General features: G+C 37.5%; 1 protein-coding gene across 1 annotated transcript in view; it reads left to right on the forward strand.

The window, feature by feature from the left end:
• The window catches only part of LOC134631449 (voltage-dependent calcium channel subunit alpha-2/delta-1), a 68,797-nt gene that overhangs the window by 35,361 nt on the left and 16,099 nt on the right, over nt 1-17,337 (forward strand). Inside the window, exons 11-26 of the mRNA XM_063479800.1 lie at nt 2,439-2,597; nt 4,174-4,278; nt 5,215-5,293; nt 5,752-5,801; nt 5,907-5,996; nt 6,125-6,199; nt 6,278-6,358; nt 6,731-6,805; nt 7,870-7,929; nt 10,843-10,899; nt 11,168-11,239; nt 11,785-11,846; nt 12,201-12,295; nt 14,921-14,981; nt 15,060-15,151; nt 16,158-16,239. Of these exons, the coding sequence (XP_063335870.1) occupies nt 2,439-2,597; nt 4,174-4,278; nt 5,215-5,293; nt 5,752-5,801; nt 5,907-5,996; nt 6,125-6,199; nt 6,278-6,358; nt 6,731-6,805; nt 7,870-7,929; nt 10,843-10,899; nt 11,168-11,239; nt 11,785-11,846; nt 12,201-12,295; nt 14,921-14,981; nt 15,060-15,151; nt 16,158-16,239 (1,295 nt within the window). The remainder of the gene's footprint in view (nt 1-2,438; nt 2,598-4,173; nt 4,279-5,214; nt 5,294-5,751; nt 5,802-5,906; nt 5,997-6,124; nt 6,200-6,277; nt 6,359-6,730; nt 6,806-7,869; nt 7,930-10,842; nt 10,900-11,167; nt 11,240-11,784; nt 11,847-12,200; nt 12,296-14,920; nt 14,982-15,059; nt 15,152-16,157; nt 16,240-17,337) is intronic.

A 17,337-nucleotide genomic window follows, 5' to 3' on the forward strand; every position in this document is an offset into this window, starting at 1 on the left:
TGTGTGTGTGTGTGTGTGTGTGTGTGTAAAATGAGATGGTGAGAGATTTGTAGAGACACTGAAATCCAATTCAGTTTTGACTCAGATTTATGACTTTTGAACTTGAACCCTTTAAAAGTACAGTGCATGAGATATGATGAATCTATAGTCCAAAGAACTTGCCTGGTTGTATCAAGGTACTAAAAACTTCATTTAGGTTTGTTGCAGTTTAGACATTTAGACTATGTGGCTGAAACAAGCCAGCAGTACACCTATGTTATATAGTCAAGAACCGTAAACTAAAGTTTGGGTGATAATTTTAACAATAATTCTTAGGGCTTATTTGCAACCTGTAATATCATACGGCTACCTGTTTTCATTGTTCCAGTCTGTCTTTTTTTCAGTTTCTATTTTTTAGCAGTTTTGTATTTTTACTGTCAACAATATTATTTGCTAAGCACAATGTCAGTATAACCAACAGGAAGGGTATCAAAAACAACAAGACAGCTAAAGTCAAAATGAAATGGATTTATAATATTCCTGCTGCAATATATTAGTTACATAATGGTAAGTCAGTGTCAATTTCCTCCTGTTTCAGCAAAAATCATTATTCCTTCTGTCAGTCACCCCTCACCATATCTATTTCTTTCTGTCATTGATTCACTCATTTATGCACACACACGGGCACACACACACACACACACACACACATGCATACACATATCCACTGCCCGATGTCTGGTCCTCAGGGTGTTGTTACCTGTCACTAAATCATTAGTCTCTGATATTACCCATAAATCCCTCCTCATTAACAGTAGCCCAGGGACTAAGTTGGCATTTGGTCACGGAAGATGCTCGCACTCGTTCTTCACAGCTGGTCAGGTCAGACGATTGCTGATGGCTGCCTCTCTTCCTTTCCTTTTTTGCTCTCTCTCGCTTTCTCCCTCTCTCTCTCTCTCTCTCTCTTTTTGTTTTTTTACCCTTGTCTTCTCTCTTTCCCACACCTCTCACACCACGAGCCTTCACCACATTTATCCAGCCTGCTCAGCCATGTTTTGCTGGCATCAATTCTTTTAGCCAGCGTCAGTCCAGTGAGCAAGCCGGAGTAGTAAACCAGAATAGAAGACAGTCCGCTGGGATTAGAGCTTGAAGATTAGTCTTCTCTCTTGTGTCATCACTAATCCATTCCCAAGGCCTGGACCATCACACACACATATAAGAGCTGTTGTAATAGGATCACGGCAGAATAGTGGAATTTGCGGTAGACTGCGTTCACATTCATGTGCAGGGCCAAAAACGCAGTCTTACAATGAAAGAATATTGCTTTTTTTTAGTCATTCCACAAGTCTCTGTATGTCAGTGTTTATTTTTTTAATAAAGTAATTAAATCAGATAAAACTATAATTCTCTGTCACGTACCCTTTATGAGATCATTGTTCTCTAAAGGCAAACACCTCACATTCATGCTTAACCCCCCCACCACCACACACACGTTCCCTTCCTCTCACTTTCTGCTCCTCACCATCCCACATGCTAGACCCACCTTCTTCACTTCTGCTTTAGATAGATTATGTGATAACAGATTCCCATCTGCTCTACACAGTCAGTCATGTGAACTTCCATTGTGTTGGTGGTGTTTTGTGTTGTGCGTGTGCCATAGCCAATATTGTATTGCTTTTCGGTCCAGCAGAGATGTGTATGTCTGTTATTGTCATTCTAAAAGGAACTTCAAGGCTGCCTGGTTCCCTGGAAGCGCACACAGACACACATGCACACATACTGATCAAGGCACACATATAGTCAGAGCTCTTTTTGCCTCCCTGCTTGTCTTTGTACATCAGTGTTTCAGCCTCCCTATTGGCCATCTCACAGAGACGCATTGATTAGTTGAGATCGATGAGGTGCAGTATTGTTTCAGAAGAGTTCTGCTACACAATGGATGTGCTGGGAATGAGACAGCTGGCTACTCTGCTGTCCCATGCCCTTCCTGCACTATCATTAGAAGTTATTTTGGTGTATTTAATTTATTCTGTCTTTTTACTTATTGCCATTGGGAGTTCTTTAAAAATGCCTTTCCTCCTCACTCCTAGGCACTCCTGAAGCAAACTCAAACATACCTCATTTTTGGGGGGGTGGAGTATTTGTGCATGTGTGCACTGTGAGGTGGAAATAAGCAAGTCTCACCTTTAAAAAAAGACGGTGAGGTTGCCTAAGCTCGTTTCTATATAACAGAATCTTGTTTCCATGGGTACCAAATCGTTGAGCTCTGAGGATGTGAAGCAATTAGTGGAGCTTGATGAATGTGTCTGTTTACCACTGCCTGATAACAGCCAAGGCCAGGTGGTAGTGTTTGTGTGTCTGTGTGCGTGTGCTGCATTTGTATGATGTGTTGAATTTGCACACATGTTATAATTGTATGAATAAATTTCAGGTCATAACTCCTGTCCTCTGTTACCCAGTTTAACACACTGGTGAAAAACACGGCGTGCTTCGACCGTCTGGTTCAAGCCAACGTGAGGAACAAAAAGCTGCTGAAGGATGCCGTGCAGAACATCAGCGCTAAAGGAATTACAGACTACACAAAGGGCTTTGAGTTTGCTTTTAAGCAGCTTTCTGCGGTAAGAAAAACATGTTATTTTGTCTGACTTTGGGTTGAGAGAGTGCACAAGTTGTAAAGCAAGTTTTGAATGAGTGTTGCCTCCATTTTTGTTGACAGCCTCAGATTGTTGTGTTTTACTGCCATCTGCTGGTTAAATGTGTTGCCTCAACTGAACTGCCTGGTCAGTGAAAGAAATAATGCAATGTTACATTTGATTGACGAGAACCTCGGTAATGATTGAACATTTCCAAATATTACCTCCTACTGCTATTTCCTGAGCACATTTCCTTCATCTGATAGAAAAATCCATGAGGTCAGAGAAAGGTGTGAAGGAGAATTTATAGCGACTCAGGAAAAGAGAAGCAAATGCACCTGCAATTTTGCCGACTCCTTAATAATGTGACACTATAATGTCCAGAAGATGGACTACAAAATGTGCGTCTTGGTGATCCAGTGTAACTCGTTTTCTCCCCCTTGTTTAGAATTTCTACTAATAAAGTAAAATTTGCTCCAACCTTAAATGCACCTCAATCAATTTTATAGCTCATAATCTCGATTTGAGTCTGTATAAATCTACATTCTTCATGCATTTTTGGCAAGAAGCAGATTTTATTGCAGCAGTGTAATGTTCATAGTCCACCTGTAGGTTTAACAGCCTGCTGTTGAAAATTCAAAACCTATCAGTAGGTTGTTGCGTGAAATAGCTTTTAAAACGTTTTTAATTAACATTTTCATGATCTGTGCCACTTTGTCAGGTTTGTTGACGCTATAAATTTTGGGATGTTATTGTCTCATTTCCTATCATAAAGGATGGTTCAGTTTATTCGGTGCCAAAGGAGCTAATAAAGGAAGCACTGAAGCACATTTCAGTGTAATTAGAGATTTCAAACCTCTTATTATTAACACACAGAAACTTCCAGGACAGTTCCCTCAATTATGAACTTTCCTAATTGAAATTGACTATTCAATCCCATCCCTTACTTTTTACTGAATAATATTAATGCAGGCGGTTAGAAGTAGTGCATATTTGATAGGATTCAGAGTAAGATGCTTAGAATTTCTGCCAATGAATCCAAGCAGCTGTTCATAACCTTTTCTGTTGGACAAGGCAAAAATATATGTCACTATATGAAAAGCAGGTGGATCTTCATAACAAAAGGTTTTATCTATTGGGCGAAAAACATAGGATTTGTCTACTCATTTATATATATATGTCATCTTCATAGATAGAGGCTGCATTGTGGTGGAATCGTTCACACTGTTGCCTCACAAAAGAAGAAGGTCCTGGGCTTAAATCTGCTGTCTGAGACTCCTACAGTACCCAGGCTTCCTAACAGTATAAAAACATGCAGGCTTTCTCTGGGATAGAAGAAAATTGCCTTTAACAATTTTTTTTAAGTTGCGTGGAGTATTGATTATGCAAAATGGGTGTTTTTGATGAAAATGCTAGATAAAATCTTATCTAAGCAACAATGCAAAGCAAAGGCTTTAGTGAATGCCTGAATATTTTTCTCCAAAAGAGTAAGTGCCCACAGCATATGTGGCTAAAAACATGACAAATAATCATTAATCTCCATGTTTATTTTCTTTGATAGACTAATGTGAGCAGAGCAAACTGCAACAAGATTATCATGCTGTTCACTGATGGAGGAGAGGAAAGAGCCCAGGCCATATTGGAGAAATATAATGCTGACAAAAAGGTATACAAAAGACACACATACACACACGTTTCTATCATTATAGAGGACAGTTAACTTGCATAAATTCCTTACTTTCTTGAACTAATTCTGCCATACTTTGAAATTTAAGGATTAACATTTTGGGGACTTGCTTTATGTTCAGCAGTGGAAGTGGGAGTAAAGAGATTTACATCACACATTATGAATAATACACACACCAACAAACTTGTGTGTGTGCCACCTCTTGGAACTCCCTTTGGGTTGTGTTTTCTGTGTGCACATTCTCTTTATGGAAAATTTTCTTCACAAGGCAGATGAGGGTGTGAAACTAAGGCTTCACACAGTTTCCAAAATAGCTGTGATGTTGTGCAAAATATGAACAAAAGCAGAACTGAATGCCTCTGCAAATGAACCAGGCTAAAGTATGAAATTTCCATTTCCTGCTTTATGCTTCCTAAACTCCTAGATTAACATGCAAAAACCAGATCATTGCATTTGTGATAATAAAACTTGAAACTCAACGTTTTTTGAGCCCAAACTCATTTAAGATGGAAAACTTTCCTGTGGTCTGACAAATTATTTATTTTATTCTCCCCTGGTCCCCACATTTTTCAAAATTCTTTGAGTTTCATCATTTCACATGTTGTTTTTGTACTATTTTCAAATAAATACAGGTTCTAAATGGTCTGTAACTCATTTCATTTATTCACACAAGGATTTACACAAGGTTGCATCACATTTCAACATGTCAAAACAGGAAAAAGATTACATATGATGCTCAAAGTCACATGATCAAAGACAGATTTCACCTTTATTTTGTGTTCAGCTTTAAATGTGTTAAATTGATTAATAATTACAAGTATTTACATTACGCTTTTGTAAAACAATTTTTCTTTGTTGGTTTTTCAACATTGTAAGAGGTAACACGGAGAGATTTTTTTTAACCTTATGCTTCAGGTTAGGATCTTTACCTTCTCAGTAGGACAACACAACTATGACAAAGGACCCATTCAGTGGATGGCCTGCTCGAACAAAGGTACAACACTGATCCCAGCATGCATCTGTGCTTAATCTGTTCTTAGTATTAGATAACATTATGTTCTACTGAAGAATTATTTCTATGATTAACTTGGAATATTTAAGGACACCATAAAACATGCTAGAAATGCTCAAAGGGCACAGCATGAGCACAGGACATCCTTGGCCACATGACGGAAATCTTAACAGGAATGGCTGTCTTTAATGAGCCTTGTAGATGAAGTAGAGGACATTTTCATAGACTAATCAGTAAACAATCTCATCAGTGATGCACAAGCAAGAAATCTGGATGGCAGTTATTTCATCTATTTATTTGTGTCTTGTAACTCAGCTGACACAATCAAATGTTATGATGCAGTAAATTAAACTGCAGATTTACACCCTGCATCATTTACTCCTACTTGGTGTTTTATTCATACCTACACGCTATCTATTGTTTCCTAATCATCTATCCAGGTTATTTCTATGAGATTCCATCCATTGGAGCCATCAGAATAAACACACAGGTGATTTTGTTTTTGTGTTTAACATTAATTAATATTAAACAATGAACAAATATGTTTTATTTGAAAGAATCTGCAATATTAAATGATGTTATGTGTCCAATTTAGGAATATCTAGATGTCCTGGGAAGACCTATGGTTCTAGCAGACAAGCAGGCCAAACAAGTCCAGTGGACTAACGTATACCTTGATGCTCTGGTATGTATTTTGCAATTTATGTTACAAATTCTTTTTTTTTTTTTAAATGAAAAAATCACCCATTTTGCTCCCAGTCCCATTTGCTCAAGAATATTGCTAAATAGGGCTTTTGCTTTATTCTCGATCAGGAGCTTGGTCTCGTCATCACTGGAACGCTACCTGTTTTCAACAGAACCAAGACCATAGATAAAAGAAACGAGGAGGTATAGTAAATGAATGCATGAAAACATCATGTGAGGGCTTGTATCTGTCCTTATCTTTTCTCTCATACTTCCCATTAGCACCAGAATCAGTTGATTCTTGGCGTAATGGCGATTGACGTGTCTCTTGATGACATCAAGAAGCTCACACCACGCTTCACAGTGAGTGTACCGCCCATACCCGTGTGTGATCACATGCATGGAGACAAATGCGTTTGTTGTAAAGGAGCAACTTTACACGACTTGCTCAGTTGTAAAGCACTTGCTCGGATGTTTCCCTCTGGAGCAATTAGTGAGTGATGTGATTCATTAGATGGCTTGTTCTTTTCAAGTCTGTTTAAAAAAGGTCACGCACTGATAAGACTGCTTTTGTTATCAGTTACTGGTCCTTTTTCCATGGTGTACTCATGTTTTTTGGACCAGTGGAGCTGCTCTTTTGTACAGTGCCTTGACATGTCAAAAATGTAACATAATCACGGGATTTTATGGACTCACATATTATATTCCTTTTCCTCTGTACCTCTTTTGCATCAGATTGGTCCAAATGGCTACTACTTTGCCATAGATCCCAATGGATATGTGCTGCTGCACCCCAATCTCCAGCCAAAGGTATGGCGTCTGATCCTGTACATAACTTTGTGTGGCTGAGTAGGTCCATATCTGAAAGCATTACATTATATTGTGACTATTTATCATGGTTTCACAGTAACTGTTTGCACTCAGTGAATATTATTCTGGTTAGCATATGGTGTGGTCTTATTTCAAACTTTTCCATGTTCACCACGTCACCTCATCAGTCTTCATAAAGAGAATCTATCCCTCTGTTAGAGTATGACTTGCTATCATCAGTCCTCAGATATTGGCTAGAAGGTCACTCTCCCCTTATGGGATTAAATAGATATATAGACTTGGCAAAGAATATTTTTTAAGAGTAGCAATTACTGCATTCAGTCTCAATAAAAAATAATTTAATGTTTTAGTTTTAAAAAATTAGATAATACATATTTAAAGCTGAAATATGAAGGAAACGCTTCCATATAAAGCAACGAGAATGCCACCGAGCATACTAACTTTCAAGCTGCTTTTTTGACCTGTCAAAGGCTCCGATTCATCTTACAATTCCTCAAAGAAACGCACTAGTGCTTCTTGCCACAGGCATGTATTAAGATGTGGCCCATTATGAGTTAGCAATAACCTCACAGATGGTCTCTGCCCACTTTTCAGCAAATCCCTGTGCATTTCACTACTTTCAGCCTGAGGCAAATACACACTCAGAGCCTCCATAAGGGCAATATTCTGCCCAGAACTTTAGAAAAGCAACTCTTAAATCCTTTAAGACACACTTGAGCTATCAATCCGCTGTCCACACTCAACTCCATTAAGACAAACATGTATGGAGCCACTTATTTTAAATAGTAAACATGAGAAAAATAAGGCAGCCCTGGGCTCAAAAAGGTTATACCACCTCAGCACTGAGTATTTTTATGAATCTTGATGTATTTCTGTCATTGTGTTTATTGCAAAGCTATATAGTGTTTGTTTGATCTGTTTTGCAAACTTGTGTATGTTTCTTTTTTCTTTTTAGTCTCAACAAACGAACATATTTCCTCCATCTCAAAAAAATTCTGAGAAATCAAAGTGTATCTCTGTATCTTTTTTCATAAATTTCCTAGAAAAGAATCCGTAACAGGAAGCTCAGACTCAATAATAAGTATGCTGTCACTTTTCATGAGGTGAGATAAAGTAGATGCACTGTAGTTTGCAGAAGTAGTCATGTAGTGTTTTCTGTAGATGAAGAGATTTCAGTGATGAAGAAGCAATAACCACAGGTAAATATCACCTTTTGCAGAGGGTATTACTGCTCCTTTTAGTAGTTTGCAATTCTGTGTCTGAATCGTCTCAACGGAAGCCATTCTACTTTATTCTGTTGTTTGTGATTATTGCTCTGCTGCTATATATATTGTTTGTTTTTGCCATTATGCACCATCCATCAGTGTGGGTTTATTCTGTCTCAAGGCTGGTTCTGACAAAAGTGAAAAATAGTTAGTCGTTAGTTAGATGCCATATGCCACTATTTTTAGTTAAACTGAAAGATGGCAGCATTACATTAATAAAAATATACAGTGAAGTTAATCCAAAAAATTAGACATTAGATTTTTTTTAACCTTTGTAGAGAGTGTATTTGCTATTCTCCAACATTTCCATGGCTGCTTGTACTTTCCTTGTGTAAGTGAGATGACTACACAGAAGCAGACACTGTTTTATCATCTTAATTGTTTTCTACTTTTTTATATCAGTAATGTGACAATATGACTTTAGATTTCTTCAAATCTGTATAAAAAGGCATGTAAACCTAAAGCAGTCTTACTGTAATAACACATATATGGTACTCAAACATACATAAGCATCAAAGTTATTCTCTGAATGACCTCATGTTCACGTGGCATTCAAGCTAGCTATTTTCCCATCAGCCCACCACACACTTTTTAAATATAGTATGTAAGGCTTATTGTCTGAATGGGAGATTGTATGAATACTGATGGGGCCCTCTTTCTTTTTCTCTCTCTGTCTTTCACACTGCCTCAGCTCTCTCTGTATTTGATTATGTTTGTGCATATTTCATATTCATCACGCAGACCTACCCTGCTGCTAGAGTGTTTTCATTCTGATCTCACACCCCATCTCTGCTCACTACATTGTTGACATACATCGCTCCCCTACTTTGTTATCCTTTCTTTTCTAACTCCTTACGTCTCATTTGATTTTTTTCTTTGCCGTTCACACCATCCACCGTTCCCATTTCCCTTCTCTTCATTTTCTTTCCTGTCTAACTCGTGTTTGATGTTTCATTCTGTATCACCCAGTGTTGTACCTCTTGATCTTTTATTCTTTCTTTTCTCGTTTTCATGCTGAGATGCTTCGTCGTCATCATCTTCCTTTGTTGCTTCAATTTATTTCACTTACATGTAAGAACCTTGACTGATGCCCTTTAGTGTAAATGATTATTCTAGTTAGTTGCTTTTCTTGTCCATGTGCATTTCCCACAGTAAATCATACTTCATTTTAAAACTTAAAAAAAGCAAAGTTATTCCTCTGTATCCAACATAGCCTACCTACTTTACAGTCAAATTCTGTGTGTTTTGAGCTGCAGTACGGCTTGCACAATGTATACCACCGTGCAAGAATCTATATAGAAAACATCACTTCAACACTGCTATGCTCTCACCACCCAACCCTTTATTTTGAGTGAAGAACTATGAAGGACATGCTGGTATCAGATTCCATGTACTGCTGTTTTATAGAGAAGCACAAGATTACTGCTACTATTTTATACCACCATAAAGCCACTCAGACGTATAGGGTTTTTAAGAGAGGACATTCATAGAGTTCAGTGTCACTTTGTATCAAATCTGATTTAGCTGTGTCTGATGTCAGATATGCTGTCAAAGTGCTGCCATATGTTAGCCTTTATTTTTTTATTCCCAAGATTTGACTAGATTCATGTGTTGAGGAAAATTAATGAACTGACCCAAAAAGAACATCTCAAATAGCTGATGTCCCGTTTGTATTAGTAACACCTAAATGCATATCTGCTGCCTACCTACCCCAGTACTGTAGTACACCATCTGTTATACCATCTTCTTTTTCCACTTAAGGGTTTACTCCTTAACTGTTTTTTCATAAATCTTAGATCTTTAACCGTGCTCTAAAAATGTTCCCAAAACTACTAAAAAGCACATTTTTGTTAATAATGTTATTAAAGTAAAAAATTCAAGGGTTGTTGTCTCATTGTTTAAGTATCTAAACACAAACACAATAATGCATATTTGCACATGTTTACATTTTTGTTAAGGTTTTTTGTGCCATTTATATAAATAAAATCTTTTAAAATTATGGAATAATGTATTGTATAGCCTTTCTGACCACATCAACCCAGTCCCTTTAGACACATAAGTAGTTGTGGGAGCCAAATTTCAAACATGGAAGACCAGAAGTGCTCACAACTATAAAATTAGCTTTTAAGAAAAGGAAACAAAGGGAAGTGACACAATATGAACCTATTCAGCTAAACTGCTCATAAGAAAATTAACAGAAAATAATGAAGTGACGCAGACTGTCTATGATAACTGTGCAGAATTGTTTTAGTTTGGTACGTGTCACTCTTTGGGAAATTGCAGAAGGCTGTGTATAAGACAAGACAGATTTTACTGTTTTATTTTATGTCAGCATTAATAAAATATAATTCTTTTTTGTGACTTTACTGTTCTTAGTGATACACTTTGAAAAGGTTGATGTAGATGTAGATGAAACTGTCTTACTTGTCCATCCAAGTTACAAAATGCAGAGGAATCTGTGGTAGACTGATGATGAATAACAACTGCAAAATGGTCCCCTGGAACATTTTTCTATATTAGCTCAGTAGACTTTAGATTAATTGATATGTCTGAGTGAATTTTATATTACAAAACTCATAATATATTATTTCGAGCTCAGCTAATCAAAAGTCTATAGTTAAGTCAAAATTCTCTTTTGTTTTGATTACACTGATCCTGTCAGTGTGATCGATTAAGCTGTCCTTAGTTAATCTAAAACTGTGCCTCTCTCTGAGTGAAATATTATTCTTTCCACAGAATCCTAAATTTCAGGAGCCTGTTACTCTGGACTTTCTGGATGCTGAGCTGGAGAACGACATCAAAATAGAGGTGTAGTATTTAGAAGCACGTCAATCCCCCCCAAACAAACACTTACACAAGTCAATGTTTGCCACGCAAACATACAGATAGGTATGCTGTCATGCCATGTCCTGTCACAGGTTACTATTCCTAGTATCTGCAAGTGATACAGGTCAGGTTGTCTGACTAACTTGTTTATATGAAGCCATGAGACAAACTGTTAAAATTATCTATTATTATCAGTCAGTCAGATAAAAAAAAAGTTGTAACTGTGCTGTTTGTTTGTCTCGATGTGTAGATCAGGAGAATGATGATTGATGGTGAAACAGGAGAGCGCACCATTAACACTCTGGTCAAAACTCAGGATGAGGTAAGGCAATATGCTGAAGGGGATTAACATATTACAGTGCAGTAATTGGTGGAAGTTTTTAAAATGGGCGAACCCAGCCACAAGTTACTTAGTTACTATATCTTCATTGCAAAATTATATTAACTTTATGAATGAGGCACTGAGAAATGCTACAGGTACTGTAACTGAAAATGATTGACTAATATTGACATATTAAGTCAGCCATCAGAATAAATATGTATTTCAAGCTTTCTTAAATTTTTACATTTATTACATTTAAAGAGTTAAAAATGTTTCTACATAAGTTGTATCTCCTGCTACAAGAAAACATTTTTTGTTCTTGCTTGCTATAACGAAGGTCCTTTTACAGTGAGGATATTTTGGACTATTTTTTGCACCACAAGTGTGGCGCTAATGATGTGACAGAGCTTCTGGTTTGGGATGAAAATAGTTTCTTTGTAATGAATTTATTTAGTTTTCCACAACTAAAAGGGAGCTTGATACATAACTTTACTATTTACCGAACAATTCTGAATTCTCTTTTTTGTATGCATCATCTGTTGCAGAGGTATATAGATAGTGGAATCAGGACCTACACGTGGGCACCAGTCAATGGAACAGACTACAGGTGACAAATATTACAAAAATTTTGTATTATATATATTTTTTAAGGATGCTCGAGCTGTCTAATGTAAGCTCAAACCCAGTTAGCACTGAGACATCAAATATTGGAAGATGCTGCTGTACCTAAGCCAACAGGGGTCACTCTCTTGTTTCTAACACCAGCCTCTGTTGAATGAGAAATACATTGAAGAGATCACATGTGTAGTCCACTATAAATGTATTCCAGAAAAACAACTCTTTGGAAAGCATCCTTTATTTTTTTATGTATATATTTAATGTATAATTTTGTACTTACTGTACAATTTTATTCAGATGACCTTGCTACCTTTGAGTCTGTCTGTGGTCATATTTTCTGCAGCCTGGCTCTTGTGTTGCCTAAATACAGTGAACACTTCATTCAAGCTAAACTGGGGGATGATATTAAACAAGCCATGTGTAAGTATGACATATACAGTGATGATAACCAGCATGCAAACAAATCATTAACCCCATGCATACTGTCTTTGGGTTTTTCTCTTGAGTGTCCCCACTTGCTTTGTACTACTTGTTAATAACCTGGAACCATAGCGACTCCTTTGTATTTACTCCTCAAAACTGCCAAATCCCTACAGAGTTTCTCTTTTCTAGTGCAACCCACTGGTCAGTCACCCTTCGCTCCCACACAAACTCTTCCACATGCTTTCCCTCTCACATACCCAGCCCAAGCGCTGGGTCTTTTGATCTTATCTCTTTTTTTTGCTCTTCCATCCTTCTTTACTCCCTTCATTTGGGCTTCTCTCATCTCCTCATTATCATCTCCATTACCAAACTGGTTGTTTTTCTTTTCCTTTTTCTTTTTTTTTGGACATTACACTTTTAAAAATATTTCTTTGGCCAATTATGTCTTCCTTTCTGTCGTTAAGTCCAACTTTTCTTTCCTAAATTGTTAACAGAGTGATGACCTACCTTAAGCAGACATACCTTACCCTGGATTGTTTTGCCTGACTCTCAACCTATTTCTCTGTCTCTCTATCTTATCTATAAACCTGTCCTCACCTCACACTCTTCATTCTTCTTGATACCCCTCTCCCACCACCCCCATGTTCGTTTTTTTCTTTGGCCGATTTATTTATTTTTTCACTCTGCACTCCAAAAGCTCTCTGTATAATGCAAACTGGCTGCTTCTTTTAACACCTCAGAACATAGCGAATGTAATAGTTGCTTATAAATCATGAAAACACAGCTCAGGCACACGCTAACATGAACACATTCTGTGTTCCACTCTTTGTACAATTGCTTGCATTTTGATTCTGATGCAGCTTTTTCTGTCTCTTCTCCTGCTTCTGAACCGGGATTTTACAGCTTCTTCTTGGGGCAAGTACTCACTGTTCTGTGTCCTCTGTTTCCTTCTTGCTGTGTGATGCTCTTCCATTGCATAAACCTTTTTGTCCTTTATTGTTTGCATTATTGCATTGAGATGTTTATCATCTTATCAAAGCACAGAGGGCCATTTTAGTCAAGGGTTAAAAGTGGCTGAAAAAAACACTGGATTTGGCATATCTGGCTTTAGTTAATTTTTTGCTAACTTTGATGTAAACACCACAAAGCATAAGCAATGGTGTAGGTATTCCAACAGATGAGATCTTGACTGACTCTTTCAGCCTTTGTATCGCTCCCTCGGTTACCATAACGACTTTGTCACTGTGCCATAAATGCTGTCAGAACGTTTACAGGCCTGTTAAAGAAAGTAGCATGCTGTGCCTCAGTGCCACAGTCTGCGCTGATAGGAAGATTGGACTCTAAAGTTCTCCATACAGCCATATTGAGTTTCCATTTGGGGCCAGACCACCAGAACACCACCTTAAACCAGGTTATCGAGTGAGTGCAGAAACAAGGTGGTTTCTGCATCCACTTGTTCTCTAGGATATTAGAAATTGTCCTTAAAGCAATGGGTATGGTGGATGAATATATGTGGGACTTTTTCTTTATCTATATAGTGGAAATTTATATTTGTTGATGTGACCCAAAACTGTGGTAGAGGAAGTGATGAGAGAAAAGTAAAGAACAAAAAAAGTATATGGAAGAATGAATGTGTGGAAAGCCATGAGACATAAAGACACCCTTCCCAGTCTATAGAGACACAGCAACGATGAATCTGCTTGTTATGTTTTATATGTGAAGGACATTGTTTCATCCTGCACCAGATTTCTATGACCCCAAAGAAACTCAGCGCTCAGTAATTGTTTTTGCAGACTGCACCGCACGAGTCAATATATTTTAAAGGCAATGTCCAAAAAGCTCTTCATTTTAAGAGACTACAGAATGATGGCCATTGATGCCTGCCATGTCATTTATACGATAAGAATTACCAGACTTTTTTTTTTTTAATAAAATCCAGACTTGCACCAAGTAACACCCTGGAAGAAAAATTTTCTCATATTGTTGTATATTTACATCTTGTTTCCTTGCATTCCCACAGTCTACCCCACCTTTCATTGTTTTATGTTCTGTTCTGTTCTTTTCTACAAAGTGCAATCAATCTCTGTTATATATATATTCAAGGTTTGTCTATTAGACCTAATATCCTTTCAGTGCAGCATAGTATTTCATTACCTACTGTAGGGAATATACACAAATCTCAACATATTTTCCCAGGTATGACATCATTCGTCAGATGACAAATTCACTTTTATCACCCTTTGTCTTTCCTGCTTTCCCCTCTCTCCTACTCTTTTTCTCTGGGGTCACAACAGGGCAAGAAGGCAAGTATTTCTCAGTCAGTTATTCTCTCATAGCTTCCCATTCTAACTCCATTCACACTCTCTACTTTAATCCATCACCTCATATCTGTCTAATTCTCTTGTGGCTATGTATGGCTATGGATTTTGGAGCTTGTCATGGAATTTGGACTCCTGTGTGTGTGTATCAACCAAAATAAATTCTGTTTGTCTGCTTATCATGTCATCCCACAGTGAATACTTCCACACATAGCCATCACACAGCTGGCTCCTATTCTACTAAACTGTAAAAATATATTTTTGGATAATATAATATCTGATAATATGAGCCTAAACAAGGTTGTTTTTTGTTTTTCAAAAGCAATGGAGACCTTGCAGCAGGAGAGATTTGATGAATTTGGTTATACCTACATTGCTCCAAGGTGAGTGGTCCTCACATTTACTATACATCCTCTATATACTATACAGGAGATTCCAACTGACCAATGCTGTTTCTTCAGGGAGTACTGCAAAGAGCTGAAGTTGTCACTCAACAACACCCAATTTCTCCTCGACTTCAACCAGTACATTGATAGAAACACTCCAGATGCATGTGAGTCATGCATCTTTTTCAGTGTTATTTCACTGTGCACATTTGTACTGGTTTCCTGTACTGTTCGTACTCATATTGCATATACACCCAGAACAGCAGACGGTATGTTGCATTTCTATATGTGTGTATGTATTCGTACATTGCATATTTTACAGTTTGTCATGGTCTAAAAGATTTTCCACTTGCAAATCTTGATCTCAAGGTCAGAGCATGACTTTGATCATTACTATATCCTAAGCAGGATGATATCAGAATTATCGACTGAGTTTCCTACAAGTCTGATGCTGTCATGCTGCACAATGACTCATAGTGTTTGTCATCACCTAATGGATCTCACCCAGAGTATGGCTTACCACCATCATCCAGCTAATGGATCAGTGTACCATGATCCATTTTAACCCAAGGTCAAGTCATGTACTTTGGCATCAATTCTCTTTTTGCTGTTGTTTATGCAGTATGTTGAGTCATTGTGAAATGTTATGGACATGATTTAAAACAACACTCAGGAGATGTTGTGTTGAAACTCTATAGAGAAACGTGCTTGAATGATTTCATTTTGAAAAGCACGTTTTTGAGATTTAAACTCAGCATCTTGGCATCATCTCCCTCCTAAATATACAACAGTCAATCCTTCACAAAGTACACCTGGTTTCTGAATAGCAATAGCCACACAAGCCTCCCTGCTGGATGGTTTTCGGACAGCTGTCATTTTTCCTTGATTTATTTAGAGAAGAACATTGGCTGAATACACCTGCTCTTTTTTTCAGACTCTGACTTTCACCTGCATGACAACTTGTTTTATTCTTAATTTTAGCAAATGAGAAGATCTGATTGGTTTCAGCTCACTGGTGTGCATTCCAAAAGCATAAGTTATTAATGTTACCTGCCCAGATTTGTAAACAAGAGACTGCTTTTTGCATTACTATAATTCACCTGTCACGCACTGTTGCTGTGCTATGTTCCACTGCCTGGAATATGTAAAATATACCTTGTCTTTAATCTATAGGTAATGTGTCCCTTGTGAGTCGACTGATCCTGGATGCAGGTTTGACAGCTGAACTGGTTAAACTTTGGAGCGAGCAGACCGTGTGAGTGCCAAAACTTTTAGGTCTTGTGTATTGAAAGCAATGCAAATAAACAAATCTGAAAATATGCACTTAAATCAATTTAAATCAATTTTCAATGTTATGTGGTGATACTCAGGCAAAAGGGATGATGATTAGAATACAAAATTTCAAATTTGGATTCATTACTCCATAAGACCTGTTGCAACAGATGTTCAATCCAGTTCTTGTGTTATTTTCTCCCTTCTTCCCATCTTGATTTGCTTCATGCCATTGAGACCATATCTGACGAGGCTTCAGCAAACACTAGATGTAGCAGGTGTTTGCTGGAATTGTTTCCTGTTTCCTAATTACATGACTTCCAGATAGAGTTATCTGCTGTAGCTAGTTTTTTTTTGTTTTTTTATAGATCTAGATATAGATTTTTATTATAGATATAGATTTTTTTTTATGAAACACTGCATATAGTGCTGGGATAAGCCATATTTTCAGCTAATAGCACTTTGAAAATCTGTTTGGTGCAAAAATACTATTTCATCTATGTCAAGCCATTTTTCATATATATTCAGCTAAAAAAGTTAAGGCAAATTATGTATTGTTTTAAATAGGCTGCTAATGATGTGCCTGAAGATACAATTTAAAATAGGTTATTTGCTAAGTTGTCTGTGTAGAGATGAAACAGGTTAATCCCTTGAGTTTGGTCTGTTTTTTATGCTTGAATGAGACATACGTCAATGTAAAGTGATTTAAAAAACAAACCAAAAAAAACCCCGCCATTCATTTTAAAATTCTCAGCTACAAGGACTAGAGCAGCGGTCTCCAAGTCCAAGCCTCAAGGGCCGGTGTCCTGCAGGTTTTAGATATCATTCTGGGCCAACACACCTGAATCAAATGATTAATTCACTACCAGTCCTCGAGAACTTCAAGACATGTCGAGGAGGTAATTTAGCCATTTAAATCAGCTGTGTTGGATCCTGCAGACATTAGCTGCAGCACACCGGCCCTTGAGGCCTGGAGTCGGACACCCTGGACTAGAGGGTTAGGGTTCGGGGTTGGAAATGAGCGAAAAAGCAGCTAATGTCTAAAGAAAAACTTTGAAAGACTTTTAGAAAACCTGGGAAA

The sequence above is a fragment of the Pelmatolapia mariae genome, linkage group LG7 (assembly GCF_036321145.2).
Source record: "Pelmatolapia mariae isolate MD_Pm_ZW linkage group LG7, Pm_UMD_F_2, whole genome shotgun sequence".
In the NCBI taxonomy this organism is placed as follows: domain Eukaryota; kingdom Metazoa; phylum Chordata; class Actinopteri; order Cichliformes; family Cichlidae; genus Pelmatolapia; species Pelmatolapia mariae.